The sequence below is a fragment of the Cricetulus griseus genome, chromosome 2 (genome assembly GCF_003668045.3).
Source record: "Cricetulus griseus strain 17A/GY chromosome 2, alternate assembly CriGri-PICRH-1.0, whole genome shotgun sequence".
Taxonomy (NCBI): domain Eukaryota; kingdom Metazoa; phylum Chordata; class Mammalia; order Rodentia; family Cricetidae; genus Cricetulus; species Cricetulus griseus.
In genome coordinates, this window is record NC_048595.1 from 293,463,159 (window position 1) to 293,479,968 (window position 16,810).

Consider the following 16,810-nt stretch of genomic DNA (forward strand, 5'->3'; position numbering starts at 1 on the left):
CAGCTCTGCCAGGTGTTGGGCTACAGTGGGATGTCAGATCCCAAGCTGTGAGGGGCCCAACACCTGCCTCTAATTCAGTTACCCCTGATTTGAATTGCACTGTGTCTTCTGGGCTCCCATATACATCTGGATTCATCCTGTATCTTGTTTTTAGGAAGCCAGACTTACCTGCTCCCCATAGACACATTCTGGGAGTGTTCCCAGTCTCCATTTCCCCTCTGCATAGTGGAGGGAATGAACATGTTCCTTCCAGCTCTTGTGGGATTGAGAGGGAGGCACCCGCTGTGCTAGGTGGTCCTTGTCAGCTGGGTGGGTGGGGCAGGTAGCATCCTCAACAGCTTGTACTTGTTTAAGGAGCACTCTTTCCTGCCAGCCTGGTCCCACTACCACATCAGCCCCAAATGAACACTCAGAGACTTATATTAATTATAATACTGTTAGCCAATGGCTTGGGCTTCTTATTGGCTAGCTCTGTCTTAATTATTAACCCATAACTACTAATCTATGTATTTCTACATGGTCTTATCTTACTGGAGAATGCCTGACTCTTGTCCCCTCTTCCTGGGCTCATATGATGACTCCGCCTCTGCCTACATCACCCAGAATTCTCCTTGTCTCCTAGTCCAACCTATCTTCCTGCATGACCAACCAGTGTTTTATTCATCAACCAATAAGGAAAACATATACAGAAGGACATGCCCCATCATGCTTGCCTCTTAGAATGTCATCTTTGTTTTCCTCTCCTACTCTGATCTTCCCACAGATGTGTCCAGGTGTGTGGCTGAGAGGAAGTATACCCAGGAGCAGGCCCGGAAGGAGTTCCAGCAAGTGTTCATCCCAGAATGCAATGATGATGGCACCTATAGTCAGGTGACTCACGCTGCTGGGATAAGTCTGAGCCTGGGCTATTGTGGCTGAGGTACCAGGGATAGGGAGGGTGAAGGGGTAGGAGCCTGAGCTGCTGAGTGGGAAATAGTTATCTTGTTCTGAGATGCTGGGCTCAGGATCCTTACAGTGTAACTAGGTACATGAGATGTAGATGTCTACACCACAACTATGTCATGTGCATCCTTGGGCTGCATAAATATGGCATGGTCAGTTCTGTCATTGAGGCTCATCAGCCCTGGTCAACTGGCTGAGCTCTGGCTTCAGTTGTAGCTTAGCTCATGCATGAACTCCATGACTCAGCCATCCCACTGAGTCTACACTTGGATGCTGCTACCTCAAGTCATGGCTTGCCTATGGTCATGTTGGCCAAACTAAGTGTCAAAGATAGCTTGGTTCTGAATGACAGAGTCAGTACTGTTATTGAGAGAAAGGGGGGATGGGGAGGGGGAGAGGAGGAGGGGAACAGGGGGAGGGGAATAGGAGGAGAAGGCGAGAGAGAGAGAGAGAGAGAGAGAGAGAGAGAGAGAGAGAGAGAGAGAGAGAGATTCCTGCAATATGCCACCGGTATATCAGGTTCTGGGGACAGCAAAAGCATTCTGTCATCAACACCTATGATCTCCTGAGAGGTGAGTCCACCAGTCTCAGCATAGTCATGTGACATCTGGGAGATGAGGGTAAAAGGGATGCATGGGAGAGGAGCTGGCACTGTTGGATGTCGCCTATGCCATAGTCACCTGAAGGTCAGACAGAGGGTCCTGGGGGACCTAGAAGGTGCTATAGAAATACATCTTCATGGTTGGATACTTGTCAGCCATGGGCTCACTGAGAGACGTTGGGGAACCTCCTGGCTCCTCCATGTGTGAGGAGAGGGCTTGAGGTACTTTGCAGCTAGGCCCAGTTCTCACTGACATGCAGTAAAGTACACTGGTTCCTTTTTCTTCACACATCTGTGGAGAAATCTGAGTAGCCAAATGCACCACCTAAGCCTCTCGGCCATCCTATGGCCTCTGAGGCGACTCTGCAGGAGAGCTGTCTGTGGTTAGCTCACCTTCCTGTCTTGTCTCTGCAGGTCCAGTGTCACAGCTACACGGGTTACTGTTGGTGTGTTACACCAAATGGCAGGCCCATCAGTGGCACCGCTGTGGCCCACAAGACACCCAGGTGCCCCGGTAGGTCTGACTAACCTTGGCTCCACAGAAAATTACTTTCTATTTCTCTTGGTCATGTCACTCATATTTATTCACAAATCAAAAGAAAATTTAGAGAGTGGGGGTGACCCTGCTGGACACATCACTCCATGTAGACCTGAAGGAAAAGACCTAGGATTGTCGTCTAGGCTGTGGCAGGGGACAGCTCACCCTAGGGACACACTGGGCTTGAGTCATTTGCAAATATAACCACAGAGGCTCGAGTCACAGGCTTGAATGACCCATTGTTTTCTTTGGCCAAAAAAAGCAAAAAGATCACTCTTTTATATACACGGGTTTTCAAAGAGAAAGTGGATCATTCCTCACAGTTCAGTTTCCAGACATTTATGTGTGATATTTTATTACTCAGACGGGAGCCTGATGTACTGAAAGTAACAAGGCTGGCAGGCCCAGTCTATAAAATGGTTCCTTTTCCATTAATATTTTTTTTTTTTTACCAAAAAAGGTTACAAATGATTCAGATCATTTTTATGTGAAAACCATCTCTAGCCGGGGCCTGACTAACTTGCTGGGAAGACTGATGAAATTGAATGATCTTGTCATCTAAGTTTCTGGGCTGTAATATGAAAACAGGCAAACATATTAGTGGCTAGCATCATGAAACAAGTCTGTCGTTTAAGGGTTGAAATGTTAGTGTTTGGAGTTAACCATCAGACTCATTTTCTATTTAAGGGCAGGCACTGCCTGACGAAGATTCTGGTTGCTGTTGTGACCCAGGCAGAGGGACTGGGCACAGGTCATAGCTCATTTCTGTGCACTTACTATCATGTGACAAATCCTATATTTCGATGACCATTCATCTCTGAAACCCATATGATGTGTACCATGTGGAATGGGAATAAGTTTGTTTTGTTTCAAAGCTGTTTTTGCCACTGAAGCCTATAAAGTGCCAACTTTTTTTTTTTTTTTTACCTCAAGATAATGCTTACATTGAATAGTTCCTGTACAAATGTGTGGAGGAAAAATACACGAAGTAGAAATGGATAGTGTCACGTGGGTCTTGGTGTGAGTCCCATCACTTGTAGCTCTGTTTCTATCTGAGTGGCAGGCAGTGTTTGCATGGAGCCTGTTCTCCTGGGACAAGGCAGAAGACATGGTGATATTTGTGAGGCTAGCCATGTTGTCAGAAAAGCTGAGTTCTCTGTGAAAGAGCCTGCTTAGAGTGGTGTGTAAGCTTGCTGGGGTGCTGCATACTACTGTACAGGGTTTCCTACCCGGTGTCAGTGGTGTGTGACTGCGTGCAAACACCCCATTGTCATTGTTTACATTGACATTGCAGATGAGAGAATAGCCTGGCCCTTTGCTTAAAAGCCTAGTGTGTAGTTCTTGGGTAGGAAGCAAAGAGATTAGGTGAAAAGTTTAAGCCCCGTGTAGTGGTCCCTGCCAATAACCCTAGCACTCTGGAGGCAGAGGCAGGAAAATGAAGAGTTCTAAGCCAGCCTGGACTATGTATGAAGACTCTGTCTCCAAAAACAAACCAAGCAAAAAGCTCAAGTTGGCCAGGGCAGGGCTCTTTGGGATGGTTACCCCACTTTGAGGGAGCGGTGTGTGTGTGTGTGTGTGTGTGTGTGTGTGTGTGTGTGTGTGTGTGTGTGTGTGTCTGTGTGTCTGTGTGTCTGTGTGTCTGTGTGTCTGTGTGTGTGTGTGTGTAGTGTGGTTAACTGGCTGTTCCCTCCCTCATCAGTGAGGTTGACATACTTCCCCACCACATTGAAATGACTGATGTGTCTATGGGTCCCTCAGAGCAGCATGAGAGACTTTCATTCTGCAAACCCATATGAAGGAGACAGCTGGAGTTATTTCCTTTACATTTCTGGAAACATTATCGGTCTTTGAGGAACAACTAAGGTGCTTTGAAATTTAAGGGAGGGTTGTGGGAGAATTGAGCATCTCATGCTCACCCCGCAGATACAGAATTAACAATGTACCTTTATATAATGCAATGGACTCCTTCTTACAGGATGGCACAGCCTAATGGAGTAGTGGAGTGATGGGTGTCACTTTACTTTGGTCTGGGATTGACAGCAGGCTAGGTGGTCCTGTAAATTTACAGGCTGGTTTCACCTGTAAATTGCAGGGAGCTTGTGCTTGGGATATGCCCACATCAGCAGCAGCCAGCAGACATGTAGCATGGGTGGTGCATACTGTCCTCCAGTTATAAATCATCTGTTAAAATTGAGTAGAACTTCAGAATTTAGTAACACATCTTCTGCCTTCAGATTCACACAAAATTCATCATTACAGGCACACTCTGTGAAAACTGGAAGCCAAATACTAGATTAGAAATGATGAAAAGACAGTAAATTTTTGTTAGAAAGTGTGTATGTATATGTGTGTACATGCATGTGTGTGCATGCTTACATTGGATGTATGTGTGTATGTATGTGTGTACATATGTGTATACATATATGTGTGTGTATATATGTGTATATATGAAGTTGTGTCTGTGTGTGCTTATTAGAGCCATATGTTAGCATCCTCTGTAGCTGCCAGGTGGGAATAGGAGCAGATATCACTTCTAGGTCTGTATCCAGTGGCATGGGTAAGAAACGCCCAAGTCCTTCTACCCTTAGTTGCACCAGGAAGACCTGGGTGAGGCATGAATAGTCACTTTGCAAATGTTTGTTAAAAGCCTTGGATGCAGAATACCTCAAAGCAGTAGCATTTTCTAGAGGAAGGTGTCCTTGTGTCCTAGTACAGGGCAGCTTAGGTTAGAATCCCAGGAGGACTCTCAGAATGCAGGATTGGAGACGGAAACACAGCAGGTGACTCTGAGGTGAGCAGGTAAGGACAGACAACAAACCATCCATGGCAGTGTGTATGCCCATCACTAAAAGGTTCTGCTCTTTCCTTCTGGGATGGACCCCAGAGAAACACAGATGTGTGCTGCAGATATGTGGCAGGCCTGCAACAGCACCGGCTGTAAAAACCAAACCCTGGGACTGGGGTCTGTTGGTGTCTGTGGGATAAAACACTACAGAATGCTAGACTCACAGTAGGATAAACAGCAGAGCAGACAGATACACCCCCGTCTCCCTCACTGGTGCCATGGTGCTGACATCTGTGTGAGTCAGAGAAGCCACAGGAAAGCACAACACAGGGCAGAGAATTTACAACTCCAAGCAGACAAAACCTCTAGTCTGGAGGTGTCCTGTAATGAGCATGGGGGACAGACTGACAGGATGGACATAGAGCAGAAGGGATTTATCAGATTGGTTTACATTGTATGATCTGTGTAGTCTTATGGTGACTGTCTTCAGATCTGAGTAGCTGATCAGTCTGTGAGGCTAGATACCTCCACAGTTTCAACCTAGTGCCAAAGGCCTGGAGACTTCCCAGGTCATCACTGGTCTTCAGATATGTTAGAAGTTGGTTCTGGCATCTACAAAGGAACGTAGCAACAGTGGCCACAGCAACTGAAAGGCAATGAGGCAAAAAGCCCACCTTTTAGGAAGGTGATGTCTACATTTAGGACGTACCTTCCCACTTAAAAACTCTGCTAAAAATACCCTCACAGGTATTCCCAGGAGGTTTAGGTCTTAGTTGCTTCGAGATCCAATCAAGTTATCACTGACAGTTGACATCCCAATCTCCTTGAACATTTTTGTTTATATTTTGAATGCCAATTCACAATTGCTTGAGGGATCAAGATAGAAATGGCCTAATTCCCTTTTTTAATGAAGCTGAAAATGTCAGCCTTCTTCACAGGCTTCCACCATGCCAACCTCCCTTGATGGCCACTGTTTATGCTAACAAGTAGTTAGCACACAAACCAGTGACCTCCCTGTCTTGATTCCTGGGTTGAGATCTAGGTCTGAGGGGCAGAAGTTTGGGGAGGTCAAGCCAACTTTAACCTTTTCCTCCTAGCTCTGTCTTAGTTCTCAGTGGGCATTCCTGAGCCAGTGGGCCCTGTCTTGCCACAGGACGGTGCTGGGCCAGTTCTTGTAGTTCTCCTGTCTAGACTTGTTTCTCAAGAAGCCCACTCACGGTTCACTGTTATTGCAGCTATTACCAAGCACTGGCCACCAGGGAGCCGGCAGTGAGTGGTGCCTGTCAGACACTGGCATAGCCTGGAGGCTGCGCCAGCAGTGAACAAGCACCACAGGCACATACAGGATGCCATTGGCTCTGTCCAGTAAAACTCAGAAACGCACCACAGAGAGGTGGTTTTCATAACTGAGGGATCTTGGCAGGTCTCATTCCCAAGTGCTATTGACTCTTATGCCTTCTGAATTATGACTGCCCGTAGATAGGTATAGAAAGAGGGAGCAGGGTCTTCAGAAAGACTTTTGGGGTAATGGTGGGATAACTTCAAGGAAGAGTAGTGCAATGGGGTTGAAAACAAAAGGTGCTTTTACAGGTGCCCCAAATGTTCCCAGGTGACTTCCTGTAGACTCACAGCTCCTGGTCTGTAGCCAATGCCTGCAGACCCTCTCTGGCACCAGAAATGTTCAAGAAAAATGGCTAAGCATCCATCCCCCTTTCCTTGTGTCCTGTGCTGCTGAAGGGAATAGGACTGCACACATCCAGCTGGTCTTTTCATCCTATCCCTCCCTCCTCCTCCTGCTCCCCCTGTCTTCCCTTTAAAAGAACCGCATGGCTTGGCATCGATTCCAACGTTAAAAACAAGGAATTTTCCCTTTGAGGAGCTGGCTAAATTGGTAATTCGGAAACAGCTTCAGGTTTTAATCTCACCTTTCGACCCTAAGCACTGACTGAGAGCTCATTCCTAGCATGCTGGCCCTTCATGCAAAGACTTAAAAAGGATTTGTTATTATCTTTATTTATGTTGATATATGTGTGCCTGTGTGTTCATGTGCATGCATTTGCAGAAGGCAGCAGAGAACAGAGGGTGTTAGATCCCTTGGAGCTGGTGTTACAGGTAGTTGTGAGCTGCCTGGTCTGAGTGCTTAGAACTTCTCAGGTCTTTTACAAGAACAGAGAGTGCAATAGCCTCCACGACATCTCCCCATGGAGGGACTTTCAGCATCACTATATCATGAGAGTCTCTACTTGGACCTTAGTCAGAGCTCAGCCTTTGAAGTAGGCTTCAGATTTCAATTCTCACGAGAGAGACAGAAATAGCATGGCTTGTATGTAGTGACATTGCACCCCTTGGCCCCCACACTAAGGACTGTGCCCTGGAGCTGTTGGCAGACAGGGCCAGAGATCTTGTCCAACAACACAGAACCACACCAAAGGTGCCATGGGAGCAGACAGCCACCACCCACCTTGTCCATTTACTAACAAGATTTTACATGTCCAAACTTGTGCCTTGTAGTTTTGTGGCCATTCTGACAGGACTGTGCAGGTTTGTGGTCTCTTCTGGAATCAATCTTCTCATGTCCATCTCTGCTGATTCAACCTGCTTTTTTGGCCGAGAGTATTTTACTTCAGGAGTGGAAGACCCAGGGATAAACTACAAAGGGTCTTCAATTGGACCAGATCTTTCAACAGGTTGATAAAGAATAAGGTAGTCCCTGGACTCAGCTAATACAGTCTTTGTAAAATTAATTTAACAGAACACTGGTGACCTTCCCTTTGTCATACATAGCCCACACAGGGCTTTCCCCTAGGTATTCTAATAAACTTTCTGAAAAAAAAATTAAGAGGCCCTTTATAAGTAGGAGGTCCTAGTTTATATCACTCATGAAAAGAGCAACACCTGGGGACTTCTGGAGACAGACTACAAACCTTAAAACAAATGCCGTCTCTTCCTTTCTCACTTGAGCCTCACCCCTGAAATGTGAGATGGGGAGTGCAGAAGACAGTTTATATTCCTGGGTCAGTCCCAGAACACATGACTGTGAGTGAGTGCAATGTGTGCAGAGAGCCATGGTGGTGTACATGCCTACAGTGTCACTTCTTCTCTGCTAAATCCCCTAGAGATTGTACAGTAAGTGTGAGTTGCCAAAGCGATTCCCTCTGTCCAGACTGCACTGTAGAAAAACCCAGAAGAGCAGGAGGGGTGAGCTTCGCATCACTTCCAAGAAGGTAGTGCTTCTTCTTTGCCTTGATGAAAACAATGCAAACTTCTAGACGAGGATCTGGCTCAGGCTGCACAAGAGGAGACTCCCACCATCAGACTGGAGGCCCCACATCTGGGAAGGGGCAGGGCAGGTCCCAGTCATGAAAGAGAGCAAATGGGCTACGTCTGGTGCCTTGTTCTCTCAGCAGTCCCAGGGGTAAGGAGGTGGCAGAGGGTCCCTCAGCTACTTTAAGGAGCAGTACTTGAACTTTAGGCCTAGGAATACGTGCAGGCTCCACTCCAGGCAATGGCCTTGTGGGTAGTGGACAGATTGGGAGATTGTAGAATGAGTTTCCGGAGCCCAGAGAAGCTCCGGACACAGCCCTCACACAGCATCTTCACTTTTGCTAGCCTGGTGGTCCAGTTGGTGACTACTCTCCATCTCCCTTCCTCTCTGATCCCCAGATGGCTTCAGGCCTCAGTTTCCTCATCTGTGAATTGGGTTTAATAGAAGAAAAAAGTCTTGAGCTGTCGTAAGCACTCAGGACAGTGAGAGACACAGGCTGAAGACTGTTCAGGTGCTTGCTTCCCGTACAGATATGGTGTGGGTGCCCATTTGATGATCTGTGGTTGCAACTGTTCTAGAGACAGTCTTGCTGTGTAGCCTAGGCCAGCCTCAGCCAAGTGATGGGACTACAATCCTCATACACTTTGCCCATTTTGTAGATGAGGAAATGGGTTTAGAGAGGAGAATCCAGGCCACAGAGCTGGGAGGCACTGAGGCTCATATCCTCGCCTCTCCTACCATGTCCCATCTTTCAGTACCGACTTGATCTTTCATGCTATGCTCATGCCATCTTGCTAGAGAATGAGAGAGCAGAAGCCACTGGCCCCTGCTAAGTGACAAAGGGAAATGCTTGTCCTAACAGGAAGAGTGTGGTCCTGTCTTTTCCTTGTCTCCCTGCCCTTCTGTCTGCCTCTCCCAAGGTCTGTGGGGAGTTTGTGATTTCTGGAAGGGACAACTCTTTTTGTGTTAACTGCATTCTGAAGGAGACACTGGCTCCTTCAGTCGAGCTGCTCACGCCTGCTGCTTCCCTGGTGTCCAAATTAAACACACCTTATTGAGGGAAAAGAGCTAGTGGATGACCAGGGCATTGCCTTTGGTAAGACTGCAGGCAGCCATCTGTTCTTGCCAAGTAGGCTGGATCTATATTTTAACCAATCATCTGGGCTGCATGATTAAGAGTCCAGTACCCCTCTGTAACTCTTAGGCACTCCCCTTACACTGATTTCCTTCACCAGAAATGCCCCTGCATCTGATAAATAAAAGCCACCCCCCTTAAGAGGGCCCCTCCCTGAGACAGAAGGTCACTGACTGGGACTTAGCATGCCTTTCTGGTGCTGGTCTGTAGAGTTACACGACAGGGCCATCCCACTGTGGACACCAGAGACCACCACTGTGAAGAATCCAGGCTGCTCAAGTGGGTCTGGGTCCCCTTCGTTTGCCCACTGTCCTGGCTGCTGGTCTGTGCTCAGCTCCCTCGACAATCCTTCGTGCCACCACCCTGCAGGGAGGCTAGGACAGAAAGCTGCAGTCTTTGACCCTGGGCAGAATCCAGATGCCACCAAAACACAGTCCCTATTCCACAATGTTTGGATGGCACACTGTATGATTGGGGATACTTGGTTCTGTAGCAAAGTGCTTTCCTACAGATGAAGATCAAGATAGAAGTATTTTTGGCTGGCTATAAATGCTAGTTGAATAAGGGGCCTGATGAGAGAACTTTGTCCTGGGGAGAGTGCTGGCTGCTCAGAGAGAACCTGCCACCACCCCCCTACACACACACATACACACATACCAATGGAGGTGGTAAGCTGTCATGTCTTTTGCTGATCTTGTCTCTACTCAGCTTTCTGGTCAACAACTTGCATTGCTTCTTCCTCAGATTACAAAAGATTATCTTAATTCAGTCCTGATGCTCTCTCAAGTTTAGCCTCATTATCTATAATATTTTTATTTCAATCACAAATTAAAAACCACATACACATGCTCAGAAATTCTGTCATTTGCAGTCAAAAGAGGGAAAGCATAGTAGGTTCATCATAGCTACACGTGATGAGTGCAAGGAGGTGTCAACAGGGAGCTCTGTAGGAAGCTGGTCCCTGAAGATAGGGAGGCCAGAAAGCAACAGAGGCTAGGAGGCTGGGATGCAGAGGGCCTGTTCTTCCCAAGGTAAACCTTGACCTCAGAAGTCACAGAACACGATCACATCCATTTAGATAGATGGAAATAGGAAAGTATCTGCCTTCGACAATGCCTGGTAGGGGTGCATGGCGATGGGACAGGCAGTCCAGGTGTCCTTCTGGCCTCCTGATTTGTGGGCTGTGGTCTCTCAGGTGTGGCTTAGGCAGCATCTGGAAAGGGTAGGACATACATAGCTACTTCCTGCCTTCCAGGAGCCCCAGAATCAGTTGCCTTTGTGTCTCCCAACACATCACTCCCCTTTTCAAGAAATGCCAGCAACAGAAACCACACAAAGTCGCCTTTGCCTTTAATAGAAGAGTGATCTCTCTTTTGGTGTCATATTTACAACTGAAAAGAAAAGGAACAGGTCACAAGGTGGGCATCTTTGCGGAGGGGCACCGTGTTAGCCTCTGGTCTGACCAGAGCTTTTTTCTGATATATTGAGCAGGTGGCAATGTGGGAGAATTTGGTATCTGACACAGTTCCAATGCATTGGAAGCAAAGGAACACTGCCTCAGACTTGAGATCTCTGTCCACATGGAGCAGCATCAACACCTTTCTCCACAAAGCAACAAATGAGCAAGCGTGGTGAATGGATGACTCACACAGAAGGGAGACAAGTTCAGTAGAAATACAAGCACCTGCAGGTGTCTGTACAGGAAGCCAGCAGTCCTCAGCCTGTGTCCCTCACTGTGACACTCCTTAGGTCTTCAAGAGGTCTGTGTCCCTCTATAAGACAAGACTGTGGTTTTCATTTATAATCAGACAAGTTGAAGCCAAGGACTTGGTTTCCTTTAGCTTCATACCTATCTGTACATCCTGTCTCCAACAGTCACCATGGTAATGCACCCTGACAAGGACACTTGACTGCAGAGCCTCAGAAATGGGGACTCTTCTGTTTTTTTCAGGGCTACCACTTTGCGTGATAGTCCCCCTGTGGTGCCAGGTGATGTGTGTAATTTAACTGGAATACAAGAATGCACTTTGAATTTATCAAATGTAATGATGGAGCTGCTTTCCTTAACTCATGGAAACCATTTGGTAGAGTGTTATAATTCTACTCTTTATTTTCCTCTCTTAGGGTCAATAAATGAAAAGTTGCCCCAGCGGGAAGGTGCAGGAAAAGCAGGTAACTATCTTGAAATGAATTTGCATAATGGTATATAAGATTTGATCTGATTGCACCTTTAAAAGACCCTCAAGTTTAAAACTGAGTTATGTAGGAAACTGTTACCCAGCTCTTCCAGCAGCATGGATGTCACCAGTGGGTCAGGCAGTACACTCAGGTGTTGGCTACAGTTTTTGTGGGGACCCGTGAAAGGGGCTCAGAACCACAGTGGGTCTGTTGTGCTCATCTGTAGGTATGTCAGATAATAGTGTAGTATATGAAGACAGCTGTGATGTGTCAGGTAACACTGTGGGTGTGGCAGGTTCAGATACAACTGTGTGTCTATGAGGACCACTGTAGATGTGTCAGGCTGAGCTGTAGGTGAACTAAATTCAACTGTAGATGTGCCATGTTCAGCTGTAGGTGTGTCAGGCCATACTGTGGCTATGTCAAGGTCCCTGTAGGTTTACTGAATTCTTTTGTAGGTGTGTTGAGTGACTCGGGACATCAAGAGAAGCACTTGGTAAGAGAATAGAGGTTCAGTATTTTGGCTTCTCACACATTCCAAGCCATAGAAATTACTGAGGGAGGACACTGATAATGTCTGTGAGAAGGTGACAGCTTCCTTCACAGCAGGTGCTCTTCTGAGGGAGAGACAGGACAGTTGATTTCTTTAGGGGCCACTTGAGGGCTAAGTTCATCTACCCCTGGGACATAACCTCCCTACTGAGACAACTTAGGAAGATCTATCTCTTTTTGTTCCTTGACCTTCCTCAGTCTTCCTGTCCCCCACTCAGTCCCTGGGAGTGACTTAAAGAAGAATGTGTGTTTCTTCTTTAAGTCTTTGAAGGCGGGAGAGACTTTCAAGATGAAATGAATTTTTTTTTTTACATAACCATTGGCATTATTCTTCTTTCTACCATGGGTGATAGTATAATAAACCCGACAAAGAGAAGCAATATGGAGACAAGACAAATAGAACTGAGTTTATTCTACCCCATTCCCAAGGCATAAATTGAAAGTCTCTTAGCCAGGAACTGGGCTTCCTGCCCTGGATGCAAGATCTTTATAGTGTTAAGACAGATGCATGGAATAAGTACAGAGGCCTGGGGCAGACACAGAGAGGACTGGAGCAATCATAAAGGCTTGAGGTATGCTCTGAGGAGTCTGAGATAGGCACAGTCATAGATCAGTCAGTCTAGAGAACACCTGAGGACTTATGGGAGGATGGTTTGTGGTATAGTATGCATGTGATGGAGGAACTATGAAGTATCCTTAGGTGGAAGCAGTGCAGCTTCCACCTGGAACAGGAAGGCCTGAGAGGGCATAGTTTGCATTTAGAAGAAAGATGGATATTCAAGTGATAACAGGTGCTCCCAGTGCTGGGTTTTAGGAAGAGAAGTGACAGTTTTTGAGTAGAAAATTAACCTAATTCTGAGAGTTCCCAGAGTCAGATGATTCCACTGCTCATAAGCATCTCCTTATCGGGATGTTCATGGGGCCCGCTGGAGGACACCCTAGGGAGTTGGGATATGGGCACAGAATGAATTCAGGTCCTTGAACTGAACTGCATTGCTCTCTGGACACACACTCACAGTAAGATCATGTCAATAAAGCAACAGTCCAGGTTTAGAGAGAGAAGAAAGACATGATAGAAATGTGGAGGGAAAGTATAGTTCCCCAATTTTATAGACTGTCCCTCTGTTTAGGTTGAGTTAGAGCTTCCAATGGATGTGTGGTACTGAGACACAACATCCCAAGGGCAGGTGGGGAGCTGGGCAGAGGGGAGCCCATATAGGGGCCTGACCTGGATGGACAGGGCCTGGCTGGGCACAACTCTACCTCAGGCTGGACATCAACCATGTCCACCTCACTCTGGGCAGCCAGGCGTGCATTCAGCCATCAGGGACCCTGTGATTTTTGGGAATGGCTCATCAGGATGACCTGTTCCTCAGCAATTACATACAAGCAAGAGTGTTTTTGCCAAAACCCCAAGAGACTCACACATGCTGTTTAAAGGTTTCTCCTATGATCTTTCAAGATACTTAGAATATTAAATTTGCTTTAAATGCCTTATTCCTTTCATTTTATTTCATTAGAAAATAGAATACCTCAACAGCAAACTTTCCGCATATCATCACCACTACAAACATTGGGCTTGCACATTTCATAAAAGTCATGTTGCATTTTTGATGTTTGGACAGTAAAATTTTTCAAGAGATTATTTATGATTAAAGGTTTAAAAAATAATTCTCCTTCGCTCCCCTAAAAGCCTTGTGCAGGGCTTCTAAACAGCTGAAGGATACAGTGGGGTCACAGCTAGCTGAGCCCCATGCCCAGCCCTTATTTATATGCTGACTCTGAAATGGCTGACTCAAAATATCTGGGGCAGACTTGCCTGAGAGCAGTGCAGGGAAAGTTGGAGAGACCAAGTGCCCAATCACTCCACAGAGAATTCACAAGGAGGTGATTAGTAAATTCAGTGATGATTATCCTCCAAGAAACTGAGCCATTCCTCTCAGTGTCCACACAGCCTTCCCATCAACCCCTTTATTAGCTTGAGCCTTCCCATGCTGCATCCTCCCATGCATACTTCTCCCAAGAGTCCCCTCTGAGACTCCATTGCTAACTGGCTGGAAGGACACAAGGGGAAGGGAGGGCTTGCTGGACCAGATCGTGGCTTCCAAAGTGGCCTCTGCATAGGAACACACACAGGAATGGGATTTCAGCTCCCACAATGATTCCCTCAGATCTTTGTCCTCTTCCCCACATTGTGGCCTTTGTAGACCATGTTTTCTAGAGTGAGGCCCTCCTGTTTGAAGTTTTACATTAGCCCCTCACTGCCCTATAATGAATGGCTACTGCCCCAATGGTTTAGAACTCCATCCAGAGTCCCCGGTGTAGGCCTCAGCTCTCAGGTTCCTGTAGCCGTTGAAGGTAGCAGTTGGTAAGACTGCTACCCTTTTTCGATGTTATTGCCTGGGTCCCTTGGTGCTGGCTTTTGCTCTGTACTGGGCTGTGTTGGGAGGTTCTGTGGGGTGGTTTGCAAGTTCTGGGCTCCAGCCTGGATGCACACTTACTTAGCTTACTCTCATAATTGTAGTCTCCTTGCAAATCTTTTCCGTTCTGAATTCAGATGACGCTGCAGCCCCAGCACTGGAGACTCAGCCCCAAGGAGATGAAGAAGGTGAGCTGGTGATGGGGAACTGGGTGGGAAGCTGGGAGGGGTGGTCAGGGGCTAGGAAGTGGTATCAAGTCACTGTGGATACGATGCTGTTCACAATCAAGACATACATAGAAGGACTCTGCCTGATGTCAATCACTAGGCCCAGCATTGGCAGAGCAGAATGAGGACCATGGTAGCACATTCGGAGCTAGTTCCTTCCTGAGAGAGCTCCCCAGCACACACACACACACACACACACACACACACACACACACACACACACACACACACACACAGAGTGCAGAGAATGACAAGCAGGCACTTTGCTTGACTGACGACATCAGTTCACTGTGGGTGTCAAGAAACCAGGTAGATGCCCTAATATAGATACAAAATATAGAGTGGCCTGGCTATATGTGGCCATTTCCAGCGTCACAAGGCACCATTGCTTTCCCTGGTGATTTTCCACATTTGCCATGTGGGTCCTGCTGAGCAGAATACCTTGGTAGTCATTTTATTAATGGAAATGTATGCATTCAAATTTTTTCAAAAGTGTGATGACAACGTCTGCTATTTTCCTAGCTGTGTAGCTGGTCTTTATGACAACTATAACAAGGATCGATTTCTGTTGTTTACATTTGATGAGTTGTCTCTGACATTGGTCATGTTCTCAGGTCAAACAGGGTCAGCTTTGGGGAGAATGTATAAGGAGTGCACATTATAAGAAACAGAAGACCAGAGTACAGAATCCCAGATGCTTTCCAAGTAACAACAGTAACTAGTGTGTGCTGAAGGTACTCTGGCTCTGCCATGTTGACTCTCTATGTTGACTGTAGAACCCCAGTCATCCATAAGAATTTACATGGAAGGGGTTCAAACCAGGCAATGAGCAGGGGTCTGAGTTCTCAGGGCAGAATAATGTGTCCCTGCTGTCCACAGTCAAACACATTTGGTAAATCATATTGAGGGGATTCTTTCCTCAATGGTGTTATGTGAAAGTTATATTTTAAATATTTTATTTTGTGTTGAGTCATTCAACTATTCAAGAACCTCATGTTAAATGAGTAACTACTTTTACTGTATGGGATGTGTTGTGCGTTGAGTTGCTTCTTTCCTCCCTCTTACTCTCTCCCTTTATCCTCAACTCAATGGCTCCAAGGATCAAACCTAGGCCTCCTGTGTGCCAAGCAAGTTACCATACCACTGAGCTACACCCCCAGCTCATACTGGAGTGTTTTATAACACATAGGACCTGCCTTTATTCAAATAAATTTTAGTTATGCTTTTTGATTAAGAAAAAATATATATTGAAGATTTTATATTATTGTTTCCTTTGTCATGTGTATTCGGCCATTTTTAACTTTTTTTTTTAACTTTGTTTTAAAAAGGTGCAGTACACCCTTATTTATTATACTGGGGGGACAGGGAAGGTCGGGGAACCTACCGAATTCCTCAGCTGAGGGACTCTGTGCTTCCTGATGAACTGTCCATGGTCTTGTTGTTTCTCTAGATATTGCATCACGCTACCCTACACTCTGGACTGAGCAAGTTAAGAGCCGGCAGAACAAGACCAATAAAAATTCAGGTAAATTGGAACATGGTGTCCTTCTGAAAGGGAGTGTTTAATTCAGGAGTTTTACCTTCTGTAAGTTTCTTAAATGTTGTTTTTATTAGATTCTCTATAGTCTCTGAGGGAGTTCTGTGTAGCTGTGCAGTGGGCTGTACCTCCAGGCTCGCCGTGTGTGTGTGTGTGTGTGTGTGTGTGTGTGTGTGTGTGTGTGTGTGTGTGTCTGTATATGTGTGTGTGTGTGTGTGTGTGTGTGTGTCTGTATGTGTGTTGTGTGTGCCTATGTGTGCATGCATGTGTGTGTGTGTGTGGGGGGGCTTGGTGAATGATCTCTTTGAGGCAGGTTCTGAGCTGTTTTAGGTTTAAAGCCGCCAAATGTATGGATTGTACCCACTACAGAGCAGCAGCGACAGACTGACCTTTAAAGGTGACCCCTTTGACATTTTGTAGAGAAGCTACGCAGCTTGTTAGTGATTGCCTGGCTTCAGGGGTTTATGGAACTCAGTGGGTGGGTGTCCTGCTTGTTTCCTCTGGCCTTTTGTAGACTCTGAATCTGCCCTCTGGGTAAGTGGATAGGCAGCCAGGGAAGGTCCTGATGACCACAGGAATTTCCTAGGATTGACCTTGAGCACAGCGAAAAGAGGAGCCACTCCCAAGGGC

At 46.5% G+C, this 16,810-nt stretch overlaps 1 protein-coding gene across 2 annotated transcripts in view; it reads left to right on the forward strand.

Annotated features, from left to right (window-relative positions):
• The window catches only part of Smoc2 (SPARC related modular calcium binding 2), a 126,172-nt gene that overhangs the window by 53,170 nt on the left and 56,192 nt on the right, over positions 1–16,810 (forward strand). Inside the window, exons 3-7 of one of the 2 annotated variants that reach the window (XM_027401161.2) lie at positions 764–870; positions 1,958–2,057; positions 11,391–11,438; positions 14,521–14,604; positions 16,094–16,168. In XM_027401161.2, the coding sequence (XP_027256962.1) occupies positions 764–870; positions 1,958–2,057; positions 11,391–11,438; positions 14,521–14,604; positions 16,094–16,168 (414 nt within the window). The remainder of the gene's footprint in view (positions 1–763; positions 871–1,957; positions 2,058–11,390; positions 11,439–14,520; positions 14,605–16,093; positions 16,169–16,810) is intronic. The other variant, XM_027401162.2, reaches the window with a different exon arrangement.